At 44.9% G+C, this 25842-nt stretch overlaps 1 protein-coding gene across 1 annotated transcript in view; it reads left to right on the forward strand.

Moving 5' to 3' along the window:
• Positions 1 to 23310, forward strand: part of CACNA1C (calcium voltage-gated channel subunit alpha1 C) — a 448111-nt gene extending 424801 nt beyond the window's left edge. Inside the window, exons 36-51 of the mRNA XM_013127834.3 lie at positions 382 to 473; positions 1271 to 1436; positions 2305 to 2432; positions 4087 to 4183; positions 6316 to 6418; positions 9037 to 9138; positions 10502 to 10629; positions 11779 to 11913; positions 12559 to 12911; positions 14211 to 14237; positions 15567 to 15695; positions 16077 to 16186; positions 18188 to 18291; positions 20975 to 21298; positions 21567 to 21699; positions 21929 to 23310. Coding sequence (XP_012983288.2) covers positions 382 to 473; positions 1271 to 1436; positions 2305 to 2432; positions 4087 to 4183; positions 6316 to 6418; positions 9037 to 9138; positions 10502 to 10629; positions 11779 to 11913; positions 12559 to 12911; positions 14211 to 14237; positions 15567 to 15695; positions 16077 to 16186; positions 18188 to 18291; positions 20975 to 21298; positions 21567 to 21699; positions 21929 to 21960 — 2163 coding nt within the window. The 3' untranslated portion in view covers positions 21961 to 23310. The remainder of the gene's footprint in view (positions 1 to 381; positions 474 to 1270; positions 1437 to 2304; positions 2433 to 4086; positions 4184 to 6315; positions 6419 to 9036; positions 9139 to 10501; positions 10630 to 11778; positions 11914 to 12558; positions 12912 to 14210; positions 14238 to 15566; positions 15696 to 16076; positions 16187 to 18187; positions 18292 to 20974; positions 21299 to 21566; positions 21700 to 21928) is intronic.
• The last annotated feature ends 2532 nt before the right edge of the window (positions 23311 to 25842 follow it).

Below are 25842 nucleotides of genomic sequence, written 5' to 3' on the forward strand. Positions count from 1 at the left end.
CATCTTTTGCTATCATTTCCTCCTGGTGAAGACAGATAAACTTTTTCTTCTTTGTTACTGATTTCTTTCTTTCATCTGGACCCTCTCCACATATGAGTACCTGTTAAAAAAAGGCCCCATATCACATATTCATAATGTATGAAATGAAGAAGTCTTGTTTCAACAAAAGATGCCCGTTGTTACAAAATGAGTGCTTTCCCAGCAAGAAAGCACAAGCAAGGGGAGCAGCAGCAAACACGAAAGACCTGTGGAAATGGTTTTTCTAAGAGAAGAGCAGATTCTGTTAACTGTCAGGGCCAGGGTGGGGCCAAGAGCTGCAGGTGACAAGAGGTTTGGGGGGGTTTACAGGGCTAATCTGTAAAGACCTCTGCTTTCTGCCAGGTGTTTGGTAAAATTGCGCTGAACGATACCACAGAAATCAACCGCAACAACAACTTCCAGACCTTCCCCCAGGCAGTGCTGCTGCTTTTCAGGTGGGTGTCTGCCAGCTCTGGGTTGTGTCAGCCTGGGAGCATGATTCCTCTGCTCTTGGGCACAGCTTATCTCCTTCTACTGTGTCATGCTCATAGAGTGAGTAGCAACATGTTGTCCCTCAGCAGGGAAGCCTAGGAGCTATGTCAGATGACAGGAACAGCCCCTTAAGCCCTGTACACTGGCCAGCACTCAGTGCCTGGGAGGGCAGCAAGTCCTCCTGCTCAGAAAGTAGCCAGTTCTCAGTGCTATCAAATGTTGATACGCATCACAAACTCCTCCTTTCATTCAAATCCAGCCAGCATGTCTTCCAGCTTAATTTAGGAGGGAAAGGGACATGAACTCCCATTCAAGCTTTGGCATAGCCGTGTACCCGCACAGCTTAGCACATTATCCTTCTCCAGCTGTGACCAAGTGTGCCGGGGTCAGGGAAGGGTGCTGACAGGGTGGGGAGATGGCACAAATTCATCACCGTTTCCTCGTTTTCAAGGGTATTTTTTATGCAATCCATAGACATGTCACACACATCTCAATGACTCTGACTGGTTGGAACACAACACCCCCATACCCATATTGGCCAAAGCTATTTAAGAACAACACACTGATGATGGCAACAAAGCCAAAAAGAAGGTATGCCAGTGTATGTCAAAGCCCAGCCATCAGCCCAACTTGTTCTTAATTGACCTCAGTGGCAAAATTCCCATTAATATTCATGGGAGTGGGAGCAGGTTGCTTAATGTGCCAGTCCCTCTCACGTTGAAGGTCACTGCTGTCTTCTCTTGCCCTTTGCTGTGCCCAGGTGTGCCACCGGAGAGGCCTGGCAGGAAATCATGCTGGCATGTCTCCCGGATAAGAAGTGTGACCCAGAGTCAGAGCCAGCCAATTCCACTGAAGCCGATCACTCCTGTGGCAGCAGCTTCGCCGTCTTCTATTTCATCAGCTTCTACATGCTCTGTGCCTTTCTGGTGAGTCTGCTCCAGCAACTGAAACCTGTCCTCTGTCAGACTGCACAGTAGAAGAATGATCTCAATGAGGGAAAATCTCCCTGTGGGGTCTTTCCCAGCCTTTAAGTGACAACACCCCCCTTGGTCTCTGCCATTCCTGCCTCCCTCCTGCTCTGTGGGATGCTCAGCTCCCAAACCAAATCCTCTGTGCACTGCAAAGGATCTTCCCCCCCCCCTCCTTAATGAGAAAACCAAATTAGTGTGTTGTGGGCTGTGCTGAGGCTAGCAACGCCTCAGCCACACTTCCCACCTTCCCTCCTACCTTCCTTCTGGCTGCTGAGCAGGTTTTTCCTCCCCTGTCAGCAGCAATGACTGTGAGAATACACATATCCCACTTGCATCTGCTCCATGTTGGCAATGCGGCATTACTCAGAGCGACAGCACATGCTCTACAGCTGGCAACAGTGCGCAAAACTCTCCCAGTGAACAGCAGCAACATTTGAAAAGTTCTGGTGTTGGGCCAGAAGAAAGGGCTTTTATCTCAGCCCCACTGCCTTTAGAGGGTAAATCCCAGGTTCTCGCACCACTACCCTGTTCTGCTGGGCAAAGACACAGAGAAACAAAAAGCCATCACACCATGTCCAAGCATTCAGCAAATTTGGGCCTCATCCATTCAGTAGGAAGAAAAACAGGTGACCAGCTGAGGATATCCCATGTCTGGGATCTTCCCATTTAAACTGAGTGGCTGGCATTTGGGGGAACAGAGAACCCACCCACAACGGCTTCCTAGTTTTATGAGTCCAAACATAGCCCTTAAACAGAGAACACAGTAAAGTCTATTGTTTGCTACCTGTCTCATCCATCAAGTCATCTCTGTCCTTCTTTGCAGATCATCAATCTTTTTGTAGCTGTTATAATGGATAACTTTGATTACCTGACACGGGACTGGTCCATTTTAGGACCACACCACTTGGATGAGTTTAAAAGGATCTGGGCAGAGTACGACCCTGAAGCCAAGTAAGTAACCCAGCCTGAATATCAGGACTCCTCAGGAGAACAGGCCCATTATTTTCTGTTCTCTGACCCAGTGCAGTAAGTGCCATGTTCCTCCTGCAGGAACACTTCTTTTTCTGAAAAGAATCCTAAAATAGATACCTCCTTAGGGTATTGCTGGCAACTCCATAAGCCAGCTGTGCAGGGATACACACAGAAATCTCAATGTTACCTGGCAGGACATTGCTTCACTTTCAGTCAGGGGGAGATACAGAGGGAGGCCATAGAGAGAGATGGGGCAGCAGGAGACTAAGCAGAGGAGATTAGAGGGTGGGGTTATTGTTGTACCTGTTTGGGATATTGAGCTGTGACTCTTCTATTTGACCTCCTACTCACAGTAGAACTGCTGTGCTCAAATTTCCGTTTTGTCATATAGGCCCATCACAACCTGTATCTTCACATGGCTGCGGTACATTATCTGCGGGGTTATTCACATCAGCAGACTTGCAGGGATTTAAAGTTACACAAGAACAACTCATACGAGGGCTTAACTGACATTCAGTATTATATGCTCTGTTTAACACATGCTTAGGCTTAAAGTGCACTTAGATCCCTGTGGCATTACAGTACAGTTGACAATTGTAATTGCAAAGCCCCTTTCATTATGTAAAAACTGTGAAAGAGATCTTGGCGTGAACTAAAAGCAGATCTCTTTAGGAACATAGTGTCAAGATTAATTTGGGCTCAGGTTCCGCAATATGTGAGGCCATGTCACATTATCAGGGTGATACAGAAATTGAAACCCTTCTTCCCATCCATGGTGACTTCCCAGAGAGACTTTTAATATGGATAAGGGATAAGCACAGAATTCTAATAAATATACTGTTTGCTAACAAAACAGATGCTGCTATTTGTGCTTGTTTGAAGGCAAAACTGCAGGGACTGAAGCCATATAATAGAGAGCTGCTCAGTCCAGATGACATCCTGTTCCTCCGCATCTATAAATGGGAAGCTCTTTTTTCCCTCTTTCCCATCCACGTCCCAAGCTTGAAGCCCCACCTCTGGCCCTGGTTGCTCTCCTCCCTCCATGGGTGAATTCTTCTTTTGAAATGCCATTTACAGAACTTAAAAGAAACCCAACTGCTGCTGTGGAGGAAGTTTAGCACTTTGTTTTGCACTATCTCCAGTGACAGCCCAAAGCATAAACAAGTATCAAAAAAGAGTGGCTTGGAGCTATTTATATGGGAGGTAAAGCACCAGAAAAAAGGAGATCCTGTGCACCTCTGTGGCTGCTATAGCCCTAAGACCAACAAGTAAATAAGCAGCCATAGATTTTGATCAGGTCAGTGATGGCAGGACAACCCCAAATTGTCTATTCATGCACTAAGAAACTGCAACATTCAAAACACTGAAGTCCATTCTTGCAAGTACTGACTCATGTATGACTGACAGCTGGGTTTTCTGTACTAGTAGGAATTATACAAGTGCTGGGCAAATCCTAAGGAATGCACACTGCAAGAGGCCTGACATAATACTTGAAACTATGCCCAAACTAAAGGAGTGGCAGTGTGGAGCTGAAAAGATCTAGTGATACTTCCAGCTGCATCCACACTCTGAAAGCGGATCAGCAGCTCACCCCATGGTAAGGATGAGACCCTCACTGTGCTTTCTTCTTTAGGGGACGGATCAAACACTTGGATGTGGTGACGCTGCTCCGACGGATTCAGCCACCCCTGGGCTTTGGGAAGCTCTGCCCTCACCGGGTGGCTTGCAAAGTAAGGCACGCAGCAGCTTGGGGAAGGCTGGGAGGCACAGCAGCTAAATAGAATCATAGAATCATAGGATAGTTAGGATTGGAAAGGATCTTGAGATCATCCAGTTCCAACCCCCCTGCCATGGGCAGGGACACCCCACACTAAACCATATCACCCAAGGCTTCATCCAGCCTGGTCTTGAACACTGCCAGCGATGGAGCGTTCACTACCTCCCTGGGCAGCCCATTCCAGTACCTCACCATCCTAACAGTAAAGAATTTCTTCCTTATATCCAGTCTAAACCTCTGCTGTTTAAGTTTCAACCCATTACCCCTTGTCCTATCACTACAGTCCCTAATGAATAGTCCCTCCCCAGCATCCCTGTAGGCCCCCTTTAGATACTGGAAGGCTGCTATGAGGTCTCCACGCAGCCTTCTCTTCTCCAGGTTGAACAGCTCTAACTTTCTCAGCCTGTCTTCATACAGGAGGTGCTCCAGTCCCCTGATCATCCTCGTGGCCCTCCTCTGGACTTGTTCCAACAGTTCCATGTCCTTTTTATGTTGAGGACACCAGAACTGCACACAATACTCCAAGTGAGGTCTCACAAGAGCAGAATAGAGCCCATGGCGGTGTTTTTATAGCTAACCATGCGGCTCAGCCTGGGTGCCTCCATCTGGGCTGGAGGGTCACCAGCAGGCAGGTTTTCTGCTAATCAGAGACATCAGCACACTGCCAACCCTCTCTAGCTTAGGAGTGAGCATTCATGCTAACCACAGCTCTCAGATGTCAAGCACTGAATCAACCACACATGTTTGTGGTATCAAACACACATCCCAAGACAGGATCACGGCAGACAGAAATAACAGGGCAAGTAAAATATCTCTGAGATTTTCCTTTTGACTAAGCAGTGCACCAAAAGCCTAGTGTTATATCTCATTCTTGCTTAAGTAACTGAGATATTAAACAGCACGGTGAGCATGGTATTAAAATGCATGAAGGGCAAGGACATATTTTCTGTGAAAATCACGTGTTTCTTTAGTTGTGAGGCTCCATCTCTAAAAAGGACTCTCTAGTGAATAATGACATGTTTATAACCTTTACTTGAAGATCTTTGCTCATCTCCTTGCAAGTCCCAGAGTTCATATGTGAAACTTGCAATTGTTCTTTATTTTAGTGTCAGAGCAAAATACAAAGCCTGGGGCCTGTACACAGAAATATGTGACTTCTGTGGCCTATTTCCAATCCCTTTCAGTCTGCTGTCAAGCAGCTGTTTGTTGTCTCGATCTGGTTCAAACCCCTGTGACTGTGATTGCAGTGGTAGTGATGGAGAATGACACCCTTTACTCCAATTTGGTATTGAACCAGGCCTGTTGTGTGAAAGTGGCAGAAGAAACAGCTCAAACAAAATCAACCCCTGAAAGCATGCATTCAAACCAAGTCCCTGATGTCTCTTACCTCCTGAGAGATGGAAGATCTGGTGATTCTGCTACATCTGCCTCATACATATGTTGTCAGTCTCACTAAAATTCACCCTGCAGCTGCAGCAGTACTCAGCACTCACTCCCTGTCCTACATGGCTTTACAGAATTACTGCAGGGCAGCCTTGTTTTAGCAGGAGATGGGGAATAGCTGGATAAAGCAGAACAGCTTTCAGGTTTGGCTAATCCGCTTCTTTTCAAGCCTGTCACCTGAAAGATTCTTGCTCTTTGTTTATATACATTTGGACCAGACACAGCTTTAGTGCCGGCAGCTTTGCAAGTGCATTATGAGGTATGAAGAAACCAGTTTGCCCCTCATAAGTAAACAAGGTGTCATTTAAAAGCCAAATAGTTTGGGGACTGGAACAAATCTCTGTGTGATACACTGTGGGCAAATGCTCACTGGCTAGTGGGGAAAAGGAAGGCTAGAAAGTGATAGCCACACTGAAGAAAAGTATCTAGCAATGAGAGAGGGACCCCAGGGCAAAACCTCCATGGTTGGGACCACTGGTGGATGTGACAAATACTTTTGTAATTGTGTAATTAAGTCCACAGGCCATGGATGCTCACATAAGAAGGGTGGTGAGACTGGAAGGCATCATGAGGGCATAAGGAAGAGCGTTCTTCAGTCTGTCTGTTGGCAGTGTGATTGTTCTCTTTCTCCTTACTCCGCAGCGCCTTGTTTCAATGAATATGCCACTGAACAGTGATGGGACTGTCATGTTCAATGCCACTCTCTTTGCATTGGTCAGAACAGCACTGAGGATCAAGACAGAAGGTAAGAAGCTTGCTGACTGCAAAGGTACGAAGGTAGCTGAGTGGTGTTCATACTAAAGTGTGCTGAGCTGGAATACAACAATAAGAACATCTTGTGTAAAATGATCCCAGTTATTCACATGCAGCACATGGTACAAAAAACAATGTAAAGATGTTTGGAGGAATATCTTCTGGGGAGAAAACAGTGTTCACTGTTCCCTAGAAAGCTGGTGCTTCCCATGTTACCATCTCGGATTACTGATCATGTTTTTTTACAGTGGTCTCAAAATTAAGTTTTAGATCCATGTCTGCTCAAACAGCAACCACAGGAAGGAAAAAGGGCAAAGAAATCTCTCCTTGTACAAATTAGCTGCAGACCTGGGCCACTTTTTGACTGCTGTTGCCACTGATCTGCCAATCCAAGGGAGGCAAAAGAGGTTGGACTCAAGGGTCTCACCTCTCTAAAACTCCTCCTGTGCTTCCATTAGCATAAGTTAACATCACATTGTAGGGACAGTGATGCTGTAGGCCTAAAGACAGATGAGAAGCAAAGGAGCTGTTAACAGCTTTGCATAGACCAGCAGGTGTAGTTTGGGAAAGCAGACAAGATTTTGTGCTCAGCTTGTCCCCTTTGTTGCACTCTATCACCTGCTGTAATGAAAAATATTGTCCTGAGTCAAAACCTAGCTTCACATATTAGTGAGACACTCTATAAGAGTGTGTAGGTCTGTGATTCACAGCTGAACACCTGTGTCTCAGGAGTGGCTACATTTCAGGCACAGGAAGATAGAGACCAGCAGAAACCTAGTTTACTGTGCCAGGATTATACTGAGAGCTGAGCAAAAAAAAAAAAAAAAACCATGGTAAAATCAAAACAACATATTAAGGTCATGAATATTGTGCTAAACAAAGTTTGCCTGTAGCCAAAGAGGCTTTCCTGAAGAAAAAAGCCAACCACAATCCCTGTAGGGCTTCTTGTGTTTTAAAGACCCAAAAAGGACTCAATTTTCTTGCCTGTCTTTGTCTCAGTCTCTCAAAGTCATTGCCATTAAACTCCTGGGAGACCACCTAAGCCTCAAATTGCTTGCTTTCTTGCCTTAGCAAGATCTTCTAAGTGGTTAGTTAGGGCAGGAGTTTGGAATCAGCCATCCTGAGTGAGACTTCTGCCTTTGATGCTGTCCTCCTGTGTCATCCTCAGCAAGCCTCAGTGTCCCTGTCTTCACTGCATCCTGTTAAGAGCTACTGCCACGCAGAGCCCTGTGCAGCACACCAAGCCTTTATGCTGAGGAGCAATAAGGAAAGCTGCAGGAGGACATGACTGTGGTTCCATACTACCTAGAGAGACAAGAGAGATTCAATTATAAGGGGTTTGAATGTACATAAATTAAGAAATAAAATTGAAGGTGAACCACCTGGGAGGAAATGGCTACCTAGAAGGAAAGGATATAAGTCAAACCTGCTTCACTCACTCTCAGAGGGTAGTGTGGCTTGATTAATGTCTCATTTAGCTGAGAACCCCTTAGAGGAACATGTAAAGTCTAAGTTCAGACAGTTACATGAAAAGCTTCTTATAGCCTATGCTGTTCTTCAGAGAATAAACACAAATTTCCTGGGACAGTCCTCTGAGATGAATAGTGAAAAAGAAGGCCACGAGGATGATCAGGGGACTGGAGCACCTCCCATATGAAGACAGGCTGAGAAAGTTGGGGCTGTTCAGCCTGGAGAAGAGAAGGCTGCGTGGAGACCTCATAGCAGCCTTCCAGTATCTAAAGGGGGCCTACAGGGATGCTGGGGAGGGACTATTCATTAGGGACTGTAGTGATAGGACAAGGGGTAATGGGTTGAAACTTAAACAGCAGAGGTTTAGATTGGATCTAAGGAAGAAATTCTTTACTGTTAGGGTGGTGAGGCACTGGAATGGGTTGCCCAGGGAGGCTGTGAATGCTCCATCCCTGGCGGTGCTCAAGGCCAGGTTGGACAGAGCCTTGGGTGATACGGTTTAGTGTGAGGTGTCCCTGCCCACGGCAGGGGGATTGGAACTGGATGATCTCAAGATCCTTTCCAACCCTAACTATTCTATGATTCTATGCCTGAAAGTGCCTTGTCAGAGCACTGTGCAGACTCTCCAAGGCAGACTATTTGCACCATGTGAAGAACTTGGTATCTGCCAGGAGGCAGGGATTGCAACAGGTAATTCTTGGTAAGTGCTGCAATCAGGCACAGGCCTTCAAATTTTTAGGTGTATCTTTACTGGCAATTATTTGTGTTCCCCAAGCTGTAGTTTCCCATCAACTGACCTCTCCTCTCATCATAGTCAGTCTTCACTAGATCTCAATTAAAAATTAAGTGTTAAATGAGATTGGAATGAAGTAGCAGTATGGTTCTGCTGTTTCTGGCTTTTGCACACTATCACAATCAGTAACACTGTCACCTTCCTACCTCAAGATGACTATACATGTTTAGGAAGAAGACCTCTTGCTGTGAGGGGGCTTTAGCAATGGTGAAAGCATCTCTTAGCCCAAAACTTTCCACTACTGAAAAAGCTGTGGTGTTTACCTCCTAAGACTGCCATGCCAGACATTAAATTGCTCCTCTGCAGGGTCTGCTGAATCCCTGTCTCTGACGATTTTCACGCTGCAGGTAACCTGGAGCAAGCCAACGAAGAGCTGAGAGCAATAATTAAGAAAATCTGGAAGCGCACCAGTATGAAGCTGCTGGACCAGGTGGTGCCCCCCGCAGGTGGTGAGTGCAGGATCTTGTCCCAGTCTGAATCTGTCTCTCCCCACCTGATATGTTCTACTGCACCTCATGACCATGAAGTGGAATGTGGGGGGCAAGCTTTCTTCTACAAGTAGTTACCTGCATTTCATCAGGCTGAGATCTGTTTCTGCCTGTACTAACATGAATTTCATGTTCTCACTGCTAAGAAATGAGGCTTCTAACTGCATAAATAGGAGTTAGAAACCTTTATTCCTAGATCTTGCTCCAGTTTGATCATAGGCAATTGTCCTCCTGGTCATTATCTGGTGCCTGCTGGGGCAAAGGAGGCAGGCAGAACAAAGTAGCTCCAGGGACAATGGTGTGGACTTACACTCAAGAATGCAGCTGCACCTCATAAACCCTTCATATTTAGCAAAGCTACCTTTACTATGGATATAACTCTTTTTACCCACATAACTACTTTCTACTATGATACCTGTCAAAGACTAGTAGTGTACCTAGGGACATTTCTCAGTCAGCTGGAACTGGTGTAACAGATTGCTGTGGGTTTCTAAGCAGCATCCCTGGTAGGCTGTAATTTGCAGGCTTCTAGGCAACTCCTTTGCTGGGCTTCTTGGGACCCCAGATGCGTGGGCATCCAGTGTGGCCTTTGCTGACTTTCCAAGTAGCTGCAGGGGCTATAACACAAAACAGCATTTGATAGTTAACAGCTGCAGCCAGATCCTGCATCTTGCTCAGCCTTCTCTGAAGTCAGCAGACTATGTCTTACAACATTTCTGGTGCGTTTGGAGAAGGGGGAAGAGTTACCTGTATAGAAACTTGGCACACATTTTGTCTGACAGTTTGTATTGAGTGAGGATACAGCAGTGACTGCATTTCTGGGGATAGGTGATCATTTCGGCTCATTCACGTCCATGCTAGGCACAACCAGACAGAATTTCAATACAGAGAATGGCCAGATCATGTCTGGAATGGATGCTCAGTCAAATGCTGTTGGTGAGCCCAGACTATGTATTACCCTAGGTTGTCACGAGACAGAGCAGCATGCGTTGATTCAGATGGGAGGCTGCTGCTATAGCAAGGTATTATGTGGTTAACCAGTACCAGGGACAGCAAGGGTTAGAGGCCCTTCAGCATAAACAACATGCCACCAGAGCCAGTCTGTCCAAATACTACATGCACCTCTCTTCCGACTTACTTACAGCAAGCTCTGGCTGTGGAGCAATCCCTTCCTTCAGCCTGCATCCTGATGCCATAAAAACCAAAGCTGTACTGCGGTGCCTAGTGTTTCTGCTGTGAATTGCAAGGCTCACATCAGCAATTACGCTGTGTAAAAGCAGTTGCCTATTTAATTATGTTGGTTTTTTTTAATATCCCTTTGCAGACGATGAGGTGACCGTTGGGAAGTTCTATGCCACTTTCTTGATTCAGGAATATTTCCGGAAGTTCAAGAAACGTAAAGAACAGGGACTGGTGGGCAAGCCCTCCCAGCGCAACGCGCTCTCCTTACAGGTGACAAGCGGGCACAGAATGGACAGGGGTGGTACAGTAGAGGCATTAGACCCCACTTCCCTCTCAACCATGCTGGGGGTGGAATGGGCTATCCCTAGTGGAAAGGAGCTTGTAGACCCTTTGAACTACCACATCAGTCCTTTTGGATAAACATGCAGGTACCACATGCCACATCCCTTAGCTTTGGAGATGGAAAGCACAAGTGAGGTATATCCACAGTTTATCAATCTGCTGGTAATATCTGAAATGTGGATTTCTTTTAGAGAACTGGTATGAAGCATCCAGCAGACATATACTTATTAGCACATTCATTCTACGCTTTCTGAAGGGAGTTTCTATAGCAGCATCAGGGAGAGCATGATGCCAGGGGGAAAAATGAGTTAAAAAGCAAAAAGGCATACCTGTATGCCAGTGTGATCCAACAAATGGGAAATCAGGCTCTAAGACCTGGGATCTGTTCACCACTGTGCTACATGTTCACTGGGTGAACTACCAGGCTGTGTGAAAGAATGAGAAAGCCTCATTGAATGCTCAAGCAGCCCCATTTATGTCCCTCAAGGGTACTGTAAAGAAGAAGGGTGACTGGAGTTCCAGTAAGCTAAAAAGTGCTGTGGTGTAGGCTCAAATACAGATTGAGGTCTTGGCATACCCACAGCCTACCTTCCTGGATGGACTCCCTGGAATAGATTCCAGTCAGTGAGGGGTTTCAGAACTGTCTAGGTCCAGATGCCAGAAGGTTAGCTATTAAATCCATATTTAAGCTGCTGATTTAAAAGAAGATATTTTCAGAAGCACAGAGTCCATGGTTCAGCTGGAACTGTGGCTGCTCCAGGGCTTCTGGTTGTGGATCTGAGAACCCAAAGTTGAAAAAAGCATGTAGACTTGCTTAGTCAAGCCTGTGGGTTTATGACTATGTCCTGTTGTGATGAAGCCAGGGGACTAGCAATAAACATTCCTGGGTTGGATTGCTGTGAGTTTCACCCTCTCTAAGCTGGAGATGAAAGAACAGAATTTGTTGGTATTTTTCTGGGAGCTAAGGATGCTATGTTAAGTAAAAGGGCTTTGCAGTGCTTAGGAAAAAATAGAATTGCTTTTACCCCTCATAAAACCACTCGGAGATATGAAGCTCTATAGTTTGCTGTTTTGCAGGCTGGTCTGCGAACACTTCACGACATTGGGCCAGAGATCAGACGAGCGATCTCTGGAGACCTGACAGCTGAAGAAGAGCTAGACAAGGCCATGAAAGAAGCTGTGTCTGCTGCCTCTGAAGATGATATCTTCCGGGTAGGTACTCAGCAAGTTTGCAAGCTGAGGCTAGACCAGGAGCTGAGCTCAGAGTGCTACATTCTCTTTTATGCACTCTAGTTTTCAGCTTGGCCCTCTGACCCTACTAGAAACCGGAGTGGTGGAGTCAGGGTGCCAGATCCTGAGACCTTTACATGGGTTTTATCCCATTTGCTTCTCAGTGGAAGTTTCTTTCATAAAACCTGAGTAAATGCAGAATGAGAATGGCCAAAGTATCTGAAGAATAAACCAGTTCAGCCGTCTTACAGTCCACAGAAGAGCAGAAAGGCACACTTCAGATTTTTGTTCACTTCTCCTTTCAGTGGTACAAGTAGCATCCTTCCAAAAAAGTACAAGTAATCTAAATCTTCTCTTTCTTACTTCATTCCTATTTCTTATAATTATCTCCTCTGGTAATATTTCTTTTTCTTTGCCTTACCTATGCTCCTGGCCAGTCCTCTGAAATATGCTGGAAAGCCAAAGCTTTCATGGCTTGCATTTACCTTGTCTCTCTAGAAAAGAGAGCACTAGTGCACGCACACTTCGGCCCTTCTTTTTCCTCAAGAGCAGTCTAAGCAGGAAACACTAGGGTCCTTGCACATCTTCTCACTCACAAAGGGAAAATCCTTCCTTCTTTTCTGACAGAGAGCTGGAGGCTTGTTTGGAAATCATGTCAGCTATTACCAAAGTGATGGCAGGAGTGCGTTCCCTCAGACATTCACCACCCAGCGACCTTTGCACATCAATAAGTCTGGCAACAACCAGGGAGATACCGAGTCTCCATCTCATGAGAAGCTGGTAGACTCTACCTTCACTCCCAGCAGCTACTCATCTTCAGGCTCCAATGCCAACATCAACAATGCCAACAACACAGCCCTGTGCCGCTTCCCCAGCCCACCCAGCTACCCCAGCACTGTCAGCACAGTGGAAGGCCATGGGACCCCCTTGTCACCCACCATATGTGTACAGGAGGCTCCTTGGAAACTACCTTCCAAAAGGTAAGCTTCACAGCAGTGACTCAAGGGACCGGGTATAGAAACATGCATGCGGACACCAGAGCACTGCTGCCCAGCTGAAGTCACACACCAGACATTGCCCAGCCTGCAGCCTGGATTGAACCTGTGGGTCTCCACTTGTGCAAAAGCCCACCGTACAGCAGATGTGCACTGGCTGACCACTGCAAAACCACTGCACTCTTACTGACCAACACACTTGATTTTGTTGCAAATTATAATGAAAAAAAAACTTTGTAAGAACCAAAAGGAGCTTTATTTATCCCTCCTTCACCACAGGGAGGTGTTTCATCAACTGGTAACCAAGAAACTGCAGTTTACGTCTTAAGCACCCAATAAGGAGCTCTGTGGAAGTTAGTGGTTTTTCATTCAGTGGGTCATATCCCTCCAGAGGTCACCAAATGCATCCTGGGAGGAGGAAGGCAAGGTTTTCAGAAATGCAATGCTGTGCAAAGCAAATAAAATCCCCTTCTCTGGACAGCTTTCAGGATGTTTAAATACAGATGACAAGTATGAAAGGGGTATGATCTTTATCAGTGGGGGATATTTTTAACCCTTTCAGTAACAGGAACGAGCTGGACAATTTTTCTCAGTGCATAGAGTGGGCAAAATCCTGCCCCATCAAAGGACAGAATAAGAAAGTAAGAGGAAATTCAGTGGGTGCAAAATAGAGGATGGTCAGGAGGCTGGAGCACCTCCTGTATGAAGACAGGCTGAGAAAGTTGGGGCTGCTCAGCCTGGAGAAGAGCAGGCTGCGTGGAGACCTCATAGCAGCCTTCCAGTATCTGAAGGGGGCCTACAGGGATGCTGGTGAGGGACTATTCATTACAGATTGTAGTGACAGGACAAGGGGTGATGGGCTTAAACTTAAACGGGAAGTTCAGGTTAGATGTAAGGAAGAAGTTCTTTACTGTGAGGGGGGTGAGGCACTGGAACGGGTTGCCCAGAGCAGATGTGGATGCTCCATCCCTAGAAGTGTTCAAGGCCAGGTTAGACAAGACCTTGAGCAACCTGGTCTAGTGGAAAGTGTCCCAGCCCATGGAAGGGAGTTGGAACTGATGATCTTAAGGTCACTTCCAACCCAAACCATTTTATGATTCAATGAATTGCTCAAGTAAAGAGTCCAGTATTTTTATTACTTTGTGCCTTCCTGAGGGAGGCCACAGGAGTTGCACAGTATGTCTTACCACCTGCCCTCCCCCTTGCTGACTTGTGCTGATGTAATACTGCTAACATGGTGTTTTTTTTCTCTCCCTGCTTCCTTGGGCACCTTCCTTGAATTAGGACTCATTACTACGAAACACTGGGACGGTACGTGTTCTCCCTTATGCACTAATGCACTCTGGGTGTAAGATCCATTGTTCATCCATTGAAAGTCCAAATCTCCACTAATGCTGAATATGACCTTTTATTTTTGGTGTCAGCTGGGCTGAAAAAGAGTTAATGATCACCATGATATTTCCAGAAAACACTCCCAACTCAGGACTTTTCTGCCCACAGGCAGATACTGATGCGTAGTCTGTTTCTAGCTGGTTCCTAGATTTGGGGGGGTATTAGAGTTTCTAGCTGGGGTTACACATCTAGGTACTCTCTGATGACAGCACAGCAAAATATACCCTGTCATCTTAGTACAAAAATTCTTTATGGTTTTGGATAAACAGACTGTTGAACAGGGAGAGCTGCACTTTATGAGGTTTTACTTGCTTCCAATCCCAGCAGGAAGATCACTCTTGTCCTACAGGCTGTTTTATACCATCTGTATGCACATTTCTCCCAATGCTTTTTGCTTAAAGCATATGATAAAATAATGTTTCCTATCTAGTCCATGAAATATAAGAAAATCCCTGCCATACTGCTGTTTTCTGAAAATGCTAGTAACAGACTGACATTGGCTCCAATACCTCCATTTTGGTCTCTCGAAGATTCACACTACCTTCAGATTTCACTTTGCTCCTCAGAAAACACAAACTCAGAAGGAAGTGAAATATGAGGGCCAACAACTAAAAGAGAGGGACAAAGAGAAGGCAAACAGGGAATTAAAGGCTTTCACACTTCTGGGTTTGAATGGATCCTACTGAATTCAGTCGAAGCACTCTGCAGTCAGTGATGAGGAAAGGGACCAAAAATGAAAAAGACAGCAAGAAACAAGAGGGTGAACAGAAGGCAGAGGGCAGAGATGTGCATAGAAAGGGATTTGGGAGACAGAGAATAAGCCACAGAGCTGAGAGGGTTACTGTTAGTGTCCAGGAGACTTCTCTGAAATTTGTAGCCAAGGCTTTTGCAACAGGGGATAAAGCTGTATTTCCAGGGGCCCATCTCAAGTTTTACCTCAAGTTCAGCAAGGTATATCTTTGGAAATATAGTCAGTGTGATGTTGCACATCTATAGAGCACATGTAGTCATAAACGACAGTAATATTTGTCCAGCACTGACTTAAGAAGCTCTTCCTCTGAAAGAGGATAGAGCCAAAGGTTGTTGTTTTGTGTTTGTGAACTCTGCAGCTCTGTTCAGCCATTGATTTTTCTATGATTGCTCTTCAACATTATAATAAACTGAGACAGATGGAGCCTGTCATTCTTGTCTTTATAACAGGTTGTCTTTACCATCTCCGTATCTTGACTTGTCTTTTTTGCTCATTAGCTCCAGTTCCAGAGACAGCCAGCTGGCAATTGTTTGCCAAGAGGAAGTGTCTCAGGATGAGACGTATGATGAAAATTTGAATGAAGACATTGAGTACTGTAGTGAACCAAGTCTGCTCTCTACTGAAATGTGAGCTTTGCAGCTTTAGTCAAGGTGTTTGGGTGGTTCTTTGATTAAAGGGGAGAGGTGGGAAGAGGTTCTGGTTTTCTTCAAGTAACATTGAAAAGGGCATCTTTGACCCAGGATTTTCCTTCTCCTTTGAATGAAACATCTGGATCTACAGGGCCTTCTTCCATATTCACATCTACTACCTAACATTCCCTAATCACACATTTAGAGTATTCTCTGTCACATGGTCTCTTGTTACTGCTTCTGGACCAGTTACAGCTCAAAGCTAGCTTACTATTGCATCCATTTGACAGCATGATTTTCCTGGCTCCCCTGATGGAAAAGGAGTTATTCAGTCCAATATCAGCTGCTTTTCTAGATTCCCTCTGTTCTCCTTTCCAGGCTTGCATACCAAGATGATGAAAACAGACAACTTACTCCACCAGAAAACAACAAAGGAGAAGACAGCAGGCACTCTCCAAAGAAAGGATTTCTGTGCTCCTCAGCATTAGGTAACCCCCCAGCCTGATATGTGGGCTGTGCTCTGCTCTGCCTTGACTGAGTTCTCACATTTTGCTGGAGGAATCCCAACATGTGTGGGCACGGGTGCTGCTGTTTGCTGCATTTAGCTTGTGAGACCAGGAATCCCACAGCGTGCATATGATCCTGACCATGCACATGATTCTACTGATATTATGCTCAGTCAGTAGATGAACCTGTGGCTGTTTGGATAGTCCATGAGATCTGTTTGATTAAGCCTGTCTGTGAATTAGGGGAGTTTATTAGAGCACTGTAGACTCTCCAAACAGTCACCAAGGAATCACCAAATAGGCTAGCCTTGAGTGCACGATGTTCTGTTCTGTGTGCATTCAGCAGGGAGAAAGGGGAGGTTGTCTCTTTTGTCTGCTATAATGAATAGAGTCAATTTCAGATTAAGTTAATGCAATACAAATTTGCTTTCTGCTCTGATTATACCTGGAGATTTTCAAGTGCTTGGGTGCACAAGCTACACTCAGGTGAAATCCATGAGTCACAGGATTTTATAGAAGTATCAGAACAAATGTGAGAGTCTCAAAGAAAATGACTCTTTAATGTAGAATATTTTTCAGCCTTTTTCCTGAATCCTAGTGTGAAGAAAAAGAACATTTGGGGAAGAAACCAAGAAGAATCCCATATATAAAATATATTCTTACAACAAAATAACAGTGACAGGCTAGGTAGCGTAATGTTTAAAGTGAGGCTACTCTGTGCTCACTCAAATCCTTCTGGTTGCTTATAAAATGGATTATTTTAAAAGCATTTACCTTATTTCAAAGCTTAAAATATTAGGCTATGATAGTTCCTATATCTATCTGTGTGGCCAAATTTGTAGTCAGTTCTTGATACAGTGCTTCATTAACTACATTCCAGTGAATATTTATACAGTGGTGTCATACTCATCTTACTAGTTGTTTGGGGGTTTTTTCTATTGAAAGAGGAAATACTTTTTATCTGCATTGTAGTATTCATTCTCTGGGTTCTAACACATTTCCCTCAACCCCTAGAAGGCCTTTTCTCAACAAATCAATATCACAGACATTTACTTTTTTCAGAATTCTGATTTTCTTTCTTGCTTTCAAAAAATGTCAACAGGATCAAGAAGTCCACAAAATACTTTAGTACAGCATGCAGCTTGATCTTTAATACTGGATTTATTTGCCATTCTTCATAAGTAAAGCCTGTGCACTTATTCACAAACATGCTTTATAGTACTTTTAAATTCCCACATAGGGAGTACCTTTCTCATATTTACAGAAGTAAGTATCAGTTTTATAGCAAGTAAACAATGTGACTGCTTCTATAGTTCCCCCTAAAATCTATATGATTTTTTCCCTAAGAGAAGAAAGCTTTTTTCTCCTCCCTTCTTCCCAAATTTTGAAAATGCTTATTGTCCATATAAGCAGCATTCCATTCAGCAGTGAACTCAGCCACTGATTAATTCACTCCACTTGACCTTGCTATAGACACAGCCTCCTAAGCTGTGGTATGTCTGGCAGCTGAGGGACACAGATCACATGCAAGCAGGAGGTCAATGTCACCTGAGCAGCCTGACGTCCGCTCCTGCAAGTTATGTAGAGCCAGGCACAGCACCAGAGCCTCAGCTACCATTCTCAGTCCCGCTGAGGGCTTCACCTGAATCAGGGTTATGACAACACTTCCACTGCTTAGAAGGGAAATAGCTGCATTGTATCTGCTAGGGCAGTCTTTGAGGAGAGGAAAAATACAAATCATCATCCAAAATTTTGTCTTGCAGTTTGTCTGGGAGGTGGTGCTGGCTGGTCCGTGATGCCTGACTGCTTTTTTGTTAATACAAATGCTTTGGAAGGGGCAAAGTATTGGGGGAAAGTGGACACAGAATAAAATGTATATGACTTTGCCCTGTCTCCAATGGAACTGCTCTAAAAGAAGTTGAAACCAGTTTCCTGTAGTGTATTATGAGTGATGAACACAGTTGTGTGTGATTTCTGTTACAGGTCGAAGAGCATCTTTTCACTTAGAGTGTCTGAAAAGACAGAAAAACCAGGGTGCAGACGTCTCGCAGAAGACAGTTCTGCCTTTGCATCTGGTACATCATCAGGTACGCATTAATAACCACAGGGGGCCCAACAATTCAACCGATGCCTTACCATCTGCAGCCTCCTTGAATTCCAACCAACTTTTTAAAAACCATTGGGGATAGTTTCTCACCCATATCAAATGTCCAATTTTTAGAAAACTTATTTGCCATCATGCTCATTCCTGCTTTCAGGATTTTTATCATTCCCAAAAGAATGCTACAGGAATGTGTCCTTTGGAGTCAGAAAACTTACCATTTTCTGATGTCCATGAATGAGTAAAATAAAAAAGTAACTAAAAGATAAAAATACCTACCCAAATTGCATGCTGGAGTGCAATTACACTGCTTCTGATGATAGTATGCATATGAATAAAACATACAGGTTCTACTTTAAAGGCAACAACTAACTAATTAATCATTTTAAAACATAAACTAATTGCATCACATCTTAAGCCCTTTGTAAGTGCATTCAGCAGCCTAGCAAATGTATGCTAGATGTCACAGTCCAGAGTAGATTTGTGTGTTTTAGTTTAATGATGCCACTTTTTGTCACCATAAAAGAAACGATTAGAGATAGTAGTGCCAGCCTTGAAAGTGTGGTGTCCTGCTCTGTGTCGTTCCTGGCACAGGGCAGAACAGCCTTGCCACCTCCTTAGGCTGCCTCTGAGGCAGAAAATGACAGACAGCAGGGGCGGGAGGAGGGAGAAATCAGAGCAGAGGAGTGAGAGATGAGCATGCTTGAGGCTCTCTGGCTTTTCTTACCCCTGCTCCCAGCCAGTTATCTTTCAAGGATCAAGCTCCAGAAAACAGTGCTCTGCAGAGAGTTACAGCTCTGGCAGAGACAAGCAGCAAATGCATTGGGGCAGGAAGAAGTGGGCAGGAAACAGCCCTCCCGAGAGTTCCTGCCCTCCCATGGCAGGCTAGGCAGAGGGGACACAATCTTCCCACCCTCTCAGCCCACCCAGCTGGCAGAATCACCTCCCTCCAGCCTGTATAAAGAGGATGAAGCTATTTCACCCTTCTTCATCCCACCATGCCGCTCCAAACTGAGAGGGATGGGGCTTTATCAATCCCAATGTCACGCAGCCATATTGAAGGGCTCCTCTGAAATAATCATCTGGCCTTCAGCTGACAAGACTCAGCAGTGTTCATAAAGCTACAAATATGTTAGCCTCCAACAGTGCTTAAAATAAGAACATAAAGTGGAAAGGTTGCCTCTACTAAGCACTATGGATTTGGTTGCTGTGAATGCTTGAAGAGGTATTCTCACAAAATACTAATCTGTAAATATATGTAACTGAAGGTCAAAGCAGTCCCTAAGAGTTTCCCTCAGCTTCCTCAGAACCTTACATTTTAGCCAAAATGCCTTGTATATGTTTCAGCCAATAAGCTGAAAACCCAGTTTAGTTGTCCTACCTGACAGATCTATGGCCCTCCTTGAAGCCCTGGCAGTTTAAGAGATGTGCTGAGGCCATCATAGCCTGCTGAGCATGACTTATATACAGCATAATTTTTAAATGCTTTGTTCCTCACTGAAATCTGATAGATGTCTGATATCTAATTCCTGAGAAATTCAGTGAACCTTGTAGGTGACAATTCTTTTTTCATATGTCACTGGAACCATCAGTATAGCATGGTTATCAATTCCCAAAGATTTCAGTGGCAGATGGACTCAGCCTTACTTAACTTCAGCTATCTTCAGCTTAACTCTCTAATTTAAACTGATCAATTCAGTCCCATTACGCTTAGCAGAGGGAAAGAGCATCTCCAAACGGCAGGTCTTGTCTAAGTCTCATCCTCCACATAGCATTTTCAGGCAGGTATCAAAAAGAAGCAGGAGGCTTGTTGGTGTCTCTCTAAACAGTTAACTGAGGCTAAACATATAGCCTTCAGATAGCTGCATCTGGGTAATCCAAACAAGGATCCTCTGCAATACAATCCACATGCTTTTGTATTCCCTATGTATTAGTTCATTTGCTTATACTAGGCATCAGTGAGCTTTGTGAGATGACCTTATGATTCTGATTGTATTCCTTATGGAACAAGGCAGCAGTCACATGAATAAGGCATCAGATCAGCCCTGAGCAACAGCAGGCTTCTTGAGAAATTTGTTATAAAAGGAGTCTGGATGACTCATAGGTTGTGTATATGATTACAGGAAAGACTGGATGACTCGAAGTATAATCATCAGCTATTGATCCTCCCACCAACAGCAGATGACTTAAAATCCAGTGGTGGATTTTTCAGTTATTGCAAACTACAGACACATCTACAATTCGCATCTGGTACTGTTCAGGTTCCAGAGTAGACACTTAACAGATAACACAGCAATTGGCAGTAATAGCTAGGAGTATGGGTGGTGGCAGTGGTGGGAAAACAAATTGCTGTTTCACCCACTGGACAAGAGGTGGTGTTTTTGGCAAGGGTGTGGGGAGCAGGGCTGCATCTCTCCTGTCAGTGCAGTGGCTCCAAAGCTGAAGAACTGCAGTCACGAAAGTTTTCAAGATACACCATTTAAAGGAAAGCTTGCAAAATGAGTTCACAGCAAATACCCAAACCATTCCAGAAACTGGCAGCTCCCTTCGTGAGCCTTGAGGCCATCCAGGCCTTTCTCGGTTAGTTTCTGCAGAGCCTTCAGAATGACAGTTCCAGCCCTACTGCTAAGAGCAAGCTCTCACTTGTCGTGCTCCTCCTCTGTCCGCAGGCATTAGCAGTGGCCGGCCTCAGTCCCCTGCTCCAGCGAAGCCATTCCCCCACCATGTTCTCTCGGCTGTGTGCAACGCCTCCCGCTACACCCTGCAACCGTGGCTGGCCGCAACAGACCATCCCGACTCTGCGCCTGGACGGGGCAGAGTCCAGCGAGAAGCTCAACAGCAGCTTCCCTTCAGTACACTGCAGCTCTCAGTATCCTGACAACACCGGCTGTAGCAGCCCGAGGAGAGCCAGGCCAGTCTCCCTCACCGTCCCCAGCCAGACCGGAGGGAGCAGCAGGCAGTTTCATGGCAGTGCTAGCAGCCTGGTTGAAGCGGTAAGACTGCAGAGTTGAAAAAAACATGAGCAGTGTCAAGGCCTATTTGAAACACAACCCTGAGAAGAGCAGGGCAGCAGATACATTGCTGCCCACAATGCCAAGCATAGGAGAGCACATCTCCAAGCAGGGGTTAGCAGCGTGAATGAGAAGAGAAGGACCACTAGGGAAAATACTGGTAAAGGGGTTGTGTTAGAGGTGTGATAGGGTGGATGATGCAGGATACTAACTTCTGTCTTTGTCTCTGATTCCCTGCCTGCTTTTGAAGGTCTTGATTTCGGAAGGACTGATGCAGTTTGCTCAAGATCCAAAGTTCATTGAGGTCACAACCCAGGAGCTCGCAGACGCCTGTGACATGACGATAGAAGAGATGGAAAATGCAGCAGACAACATTCTCAATGGTAACAGCAAGCAGAGCCCCAATGGCAACCTCTTGCCTTTTGTTAACTGCAGGGACCCAGGGCAGGACAGTGCAGGAGAGGAAGAGGAAGAGGTGCAGAACCCGGATTGTAGAATAAGTCAGGAGGAGCTCAAGGACAGCAGGATTTATATCAGCAGCCTGTAGTTGCCAGGGCTGGAAGCGATGCTGGTTTTTTATTTGTTTCAATGTTCCTAATGGGTTTGTTTCAGAAGTGCCTCACTGTTCTCGTGACCTGGAGTAACCGGAACAGCGTTCTTCATTCATTTCTGTTGGGACGAGTCGCAGAGTTGGGTGGTGTAAGAAAGCTTTTCAGGAGCGGATATAACCCCAGCATGTGTCCATGAAGGAAGAGTGAGGAGGAGGAGGAAGAGGAGGAGAGCCAGCTCCCTCTTTTTTTCAGTCCCTGCACAAAGAACAGCTGCCTCCCAAGCGCATAGGGGAACCTCAGCTTCCTGTGGATGGCCCTAGCTAAAAGGACCCTGCGTCAAACGGGTGTCTTTCAACTTTGCTTGTAAAAATCATTTTGCACATATTCTGTATGAGTCTCACCGTCTCCATAAAGCCAAGGCCCTTTGATTCAGAAGGAGAGGAGGACTTCTTCTGCTGTGGATTCCCGTACGGCGAAGTGAGGAGGAAGCAGAAGAAGCCTGAGGGGCAGGTGGCAGTGCTGCCCAACCCTGCTAAAACTCCCAGGCAGCGGAATCTGCCAACCAGCCCAAGCTCAGGCAGCCGCTCCTGCCAACAAATCAGAGCTCGAGTAGTCACTTTCCAGCCAATCCGAGCTCAAGCAGTCTCCTGCCGACCAATCAGAGCTCTGACAGCCAGCCGTGCAAGCCAGTGTGAGAGCGGGGAGCAGGCTCTGCGGCGGGGCTGAGCCGACCGTCCCCGCACTTGCTGAGGTGGTGGTGGTGGGCTTGTGTAGATCTCTCCTTGTTTTGCAGTTTTATATTTCCTTGAAAGCATGTTGCAGTTTTTATTTTGACTATTATTTTAAATTTTTTGGAGGGAGAAGGGAGTGTTTACAAGGTTTTGTAATCACCTACCTTTTTGTTTTGGTTTCTTTTCACCTTTGCAAATGTTAAATTGGTTTGATCATGTTGTATTATTTAAACTGGGTTTTCTTTCTTCATTGAAATTTGGTAGAAGTATAATGATAGACAAGTTTTACCAACCATTATGTACACCAAGTATTTGTAATTTTATTTGCTAGCAATTGAAACCTCCTTTTTTGTTGTTGTTTTATAATTTAAAGATAGTAGGCAATGCACTTGATATAGTCTTGCACATTTGAGTGATTGATTTGGGTTCTTCTTAGTGCTAAGTATATCTGTGCGTGTGGGAGCAATACAGAGCGAGTGTGCGTGCGCGCGTGTGTAAGTGCATGCAGTTCTCCACATCCTGGTTTGAACTGCAGGAGATCTGTATCTGGGGCCATTTGAATGCAAAAACAAACCACTGTCTCTGCTTTTGAAAGGGGAACCAGTAACTTTGCATTTTCTGTTCCACAAGATATGCAAAAACAATGCAATAATATTAATTTTAAAATACAATTGTAAGTTGTGTTGGCATTAAAACTGTATAGAAAACAAAAATTGGGGGGGGGTGGGTGGGGAATAAACAAAAATACAAACCAGAAGGCGTTACGCTTCAATATATTCCTTGTGATGTTTTATTGCATTGATAATGTTTCTGTTGAAGAAACCGCTATACTTGAATTCAGGTCAGTTTCAGTATTTTTCAAATATTTTTTTAAAAATGAATTGCAGTTGTGCCAAGCAAAGATAATGAATTGAAATTAAGTTTGTTTAAGAAAAAAAAAAAAGAATCACTTCTTGTATATTTTGCTGCATGTCAAGTGAATCATTTCGTATTTGGAATGTGCCAAGCTTTACCTTTGAACTTTTAAGTGCTTTTCTACGTGTGGTTGGGGAAAGGGGTACTATTTTTTTCCTTTTTTAATTTGTACAATGAACAAAGTGTACCTGGTGTAAGTGTTCTGCAATCCACTGACAGGTTGAACGTTACTGATTTTGCATATCTTGTGTTCATTTTCCTTCTTCCTCACCCCCTTTAAACATGCACGATGACTTTATTGGTAGAGAATTTTTCTTCCCGAGACTGGGACATTTTCTTCAGGCTTTGTTCTCTTTCCTTTTGCTCAGTTTCTCTAAAGGTCTTGTCCCACTCAAGGGTGGCAAGAGCCCCAAGCCCATTTGGTAGATCTATTCTATGTACTCAGCTGGCACCAGCAATTCAAGGAGTGGGGGGAAAAGTCAGCTTTTAAATTTATTAAATAGCTAACCCAGATTGATTATAGCAGGATCGTGGGAAAATCAAATCTGCAAGAGGCCGAATCATTAGCAAAGTAAAGTTATCTAACTCTGGTCTGGGCTGAAAGCAGAGGCTAATGAGGGAGAGAGCTCTGGATCATTGCTTAGGAGAATTGCTGCAGTCTGGCCAAGATGCAGATGTGAAGTAGTTTTTTGATGTTCCTGTGCACTGTCCCATCCCTATTCCCAGACTTCAGTGGATAGGTCAGATTCTAAGTCACAAGACATCCAAGGGCACAGCATGTCCCAGCCATATTTCCCTATTAAGTGAGTGTAGACCTCTCTTGACTTTCCTCATACCGATATTTGACCCTAACCCATGAAAGAGGATGAAAAAAAAGGCAGGTACCATTAGATTTTATACAACTGGTTTTTGTTTAGACTGCTGCTGTTTTTATTCCCTTCTTGAGATGGTTCACAAACTTGCAGATCAGTGCTGAGATAGGAGGTGTAATGTGACTCAGAGCTAAACTTTCATTCAAATCCTGAGCTTCTGCAGATGTCTGAGAGCATCATTCATTGCGTATGCTGGTTACATTATTTTTGTAATGCCCTTTCTTTTGTTCTTGATTCTCTGGGGCATAAAACAGAAATAGCAAAGGGTATTTTTGACAGTGCACTTTTTTCAGTGTCATTTTGAACTGGCCAGTAACAGCTCAAGATACCTTGGGGAAAAAACACACCAAATCCTTTTAAAGTAGAGAAATATGAATCCATTTATACAACCACCTGGTATCAAAGTCCTAATTCAACCCTTTCCTGGAGAAAGCAACCAGCTGATGTGAGTTAATCTCATCCTTTCCATCCTTCATGCCTTTATCAAGATGGGCACACAAGCATGTCTCCCTTGAAGAGAGTGACAGTGCACTGCTAGTGCCAGTGTTCTCCAAAGCTATTTGAAAGGAAGTAATGCTGTGCCTGGCTGTTTCTGAAAATGAAATCAGGGTAAGGACTCCCTATCTCACTTTCCTCCACTAGAAAGTCCATCTGACCTTCTCAATGGGAGACAGAGGTGTTCTCTGCTCCTGAGAAACAAAGTACAAATCTAAATTAGTGGTGGCAGTTGGCTTGTTTGGATACTTGATAGCCCCATCAGCTTTTAGGCTTTTTTCTTGACAGAAAGGAAAATGGTGGAAAGGCTTATGCCCCACACATTCCCAGTGAAAGCTGCGACTGCCTCAGGAGTCAGAGCCTGCCATGACCAGGGAAAACCCTGGTCTCTGCTGGAAGACCCCTTAGGACCTGCAGAGTGGAAAACACGTGGCTAGCAGAGACTGTTGCAGTTTGAGGGGTAGGTGTTGGATGTAGTAATTGCTGGTGCCGGCTGTATAAATTCCTCTTCCTGGGGAGGGCAGCATTTTTTATTTATTTTTTCATTTGAGGTACTTCCAGTGTGCACATTGTGACAGGCCTGAGCCCAGACCTACTGCCTCCTTCAGGTGAAGTAGATGGTGGAAAGGCAGGCACAGGTTTAGTTCCTGGAATGTCCTTCTTTCGCTGTGTATGGGAGTGGATGGTGGGTATGATCACTGTGCTGTGGATGGAAGCTTTGAAGGAACTGATGGCTGAGAAGTGGCATGGAAGGAAAGAATGGGGAAAACGATCTGCTGTTTGCCACTAAGCATCTCTGACTTGCAAGAGTACGCTGCAGACTAAAGACGTTTCTTATAAAACAACAAACCTCCTCCTTGTATCACTCCTGCTCATTATTCCTGGCAGTACTGGGCCAGCCACACGGGGTGCATTTGTTTTTTTCCTCCTTATTTCTGTGTGGCTGACATCACGGGGAAGAA

The sequence above is a fragment of the Melopsittacus undulatus genome, chromosome 5 (genome assembly GCF_012275295.1).
Source record: "Melopsittacus undulatus isolate bMelUnd1 chromosome 5, bMelUnd1.mat.Z, whole genome shotgun sequence".
In the NCBI taxonomy this organism is placed as follows: domain Eukaryota; kingdom Metazoa; phylum Chordata; class Aves; order Psittaciformes; family Psittaculidae; genus Melopsittacus; species Melopsittacus undulatus.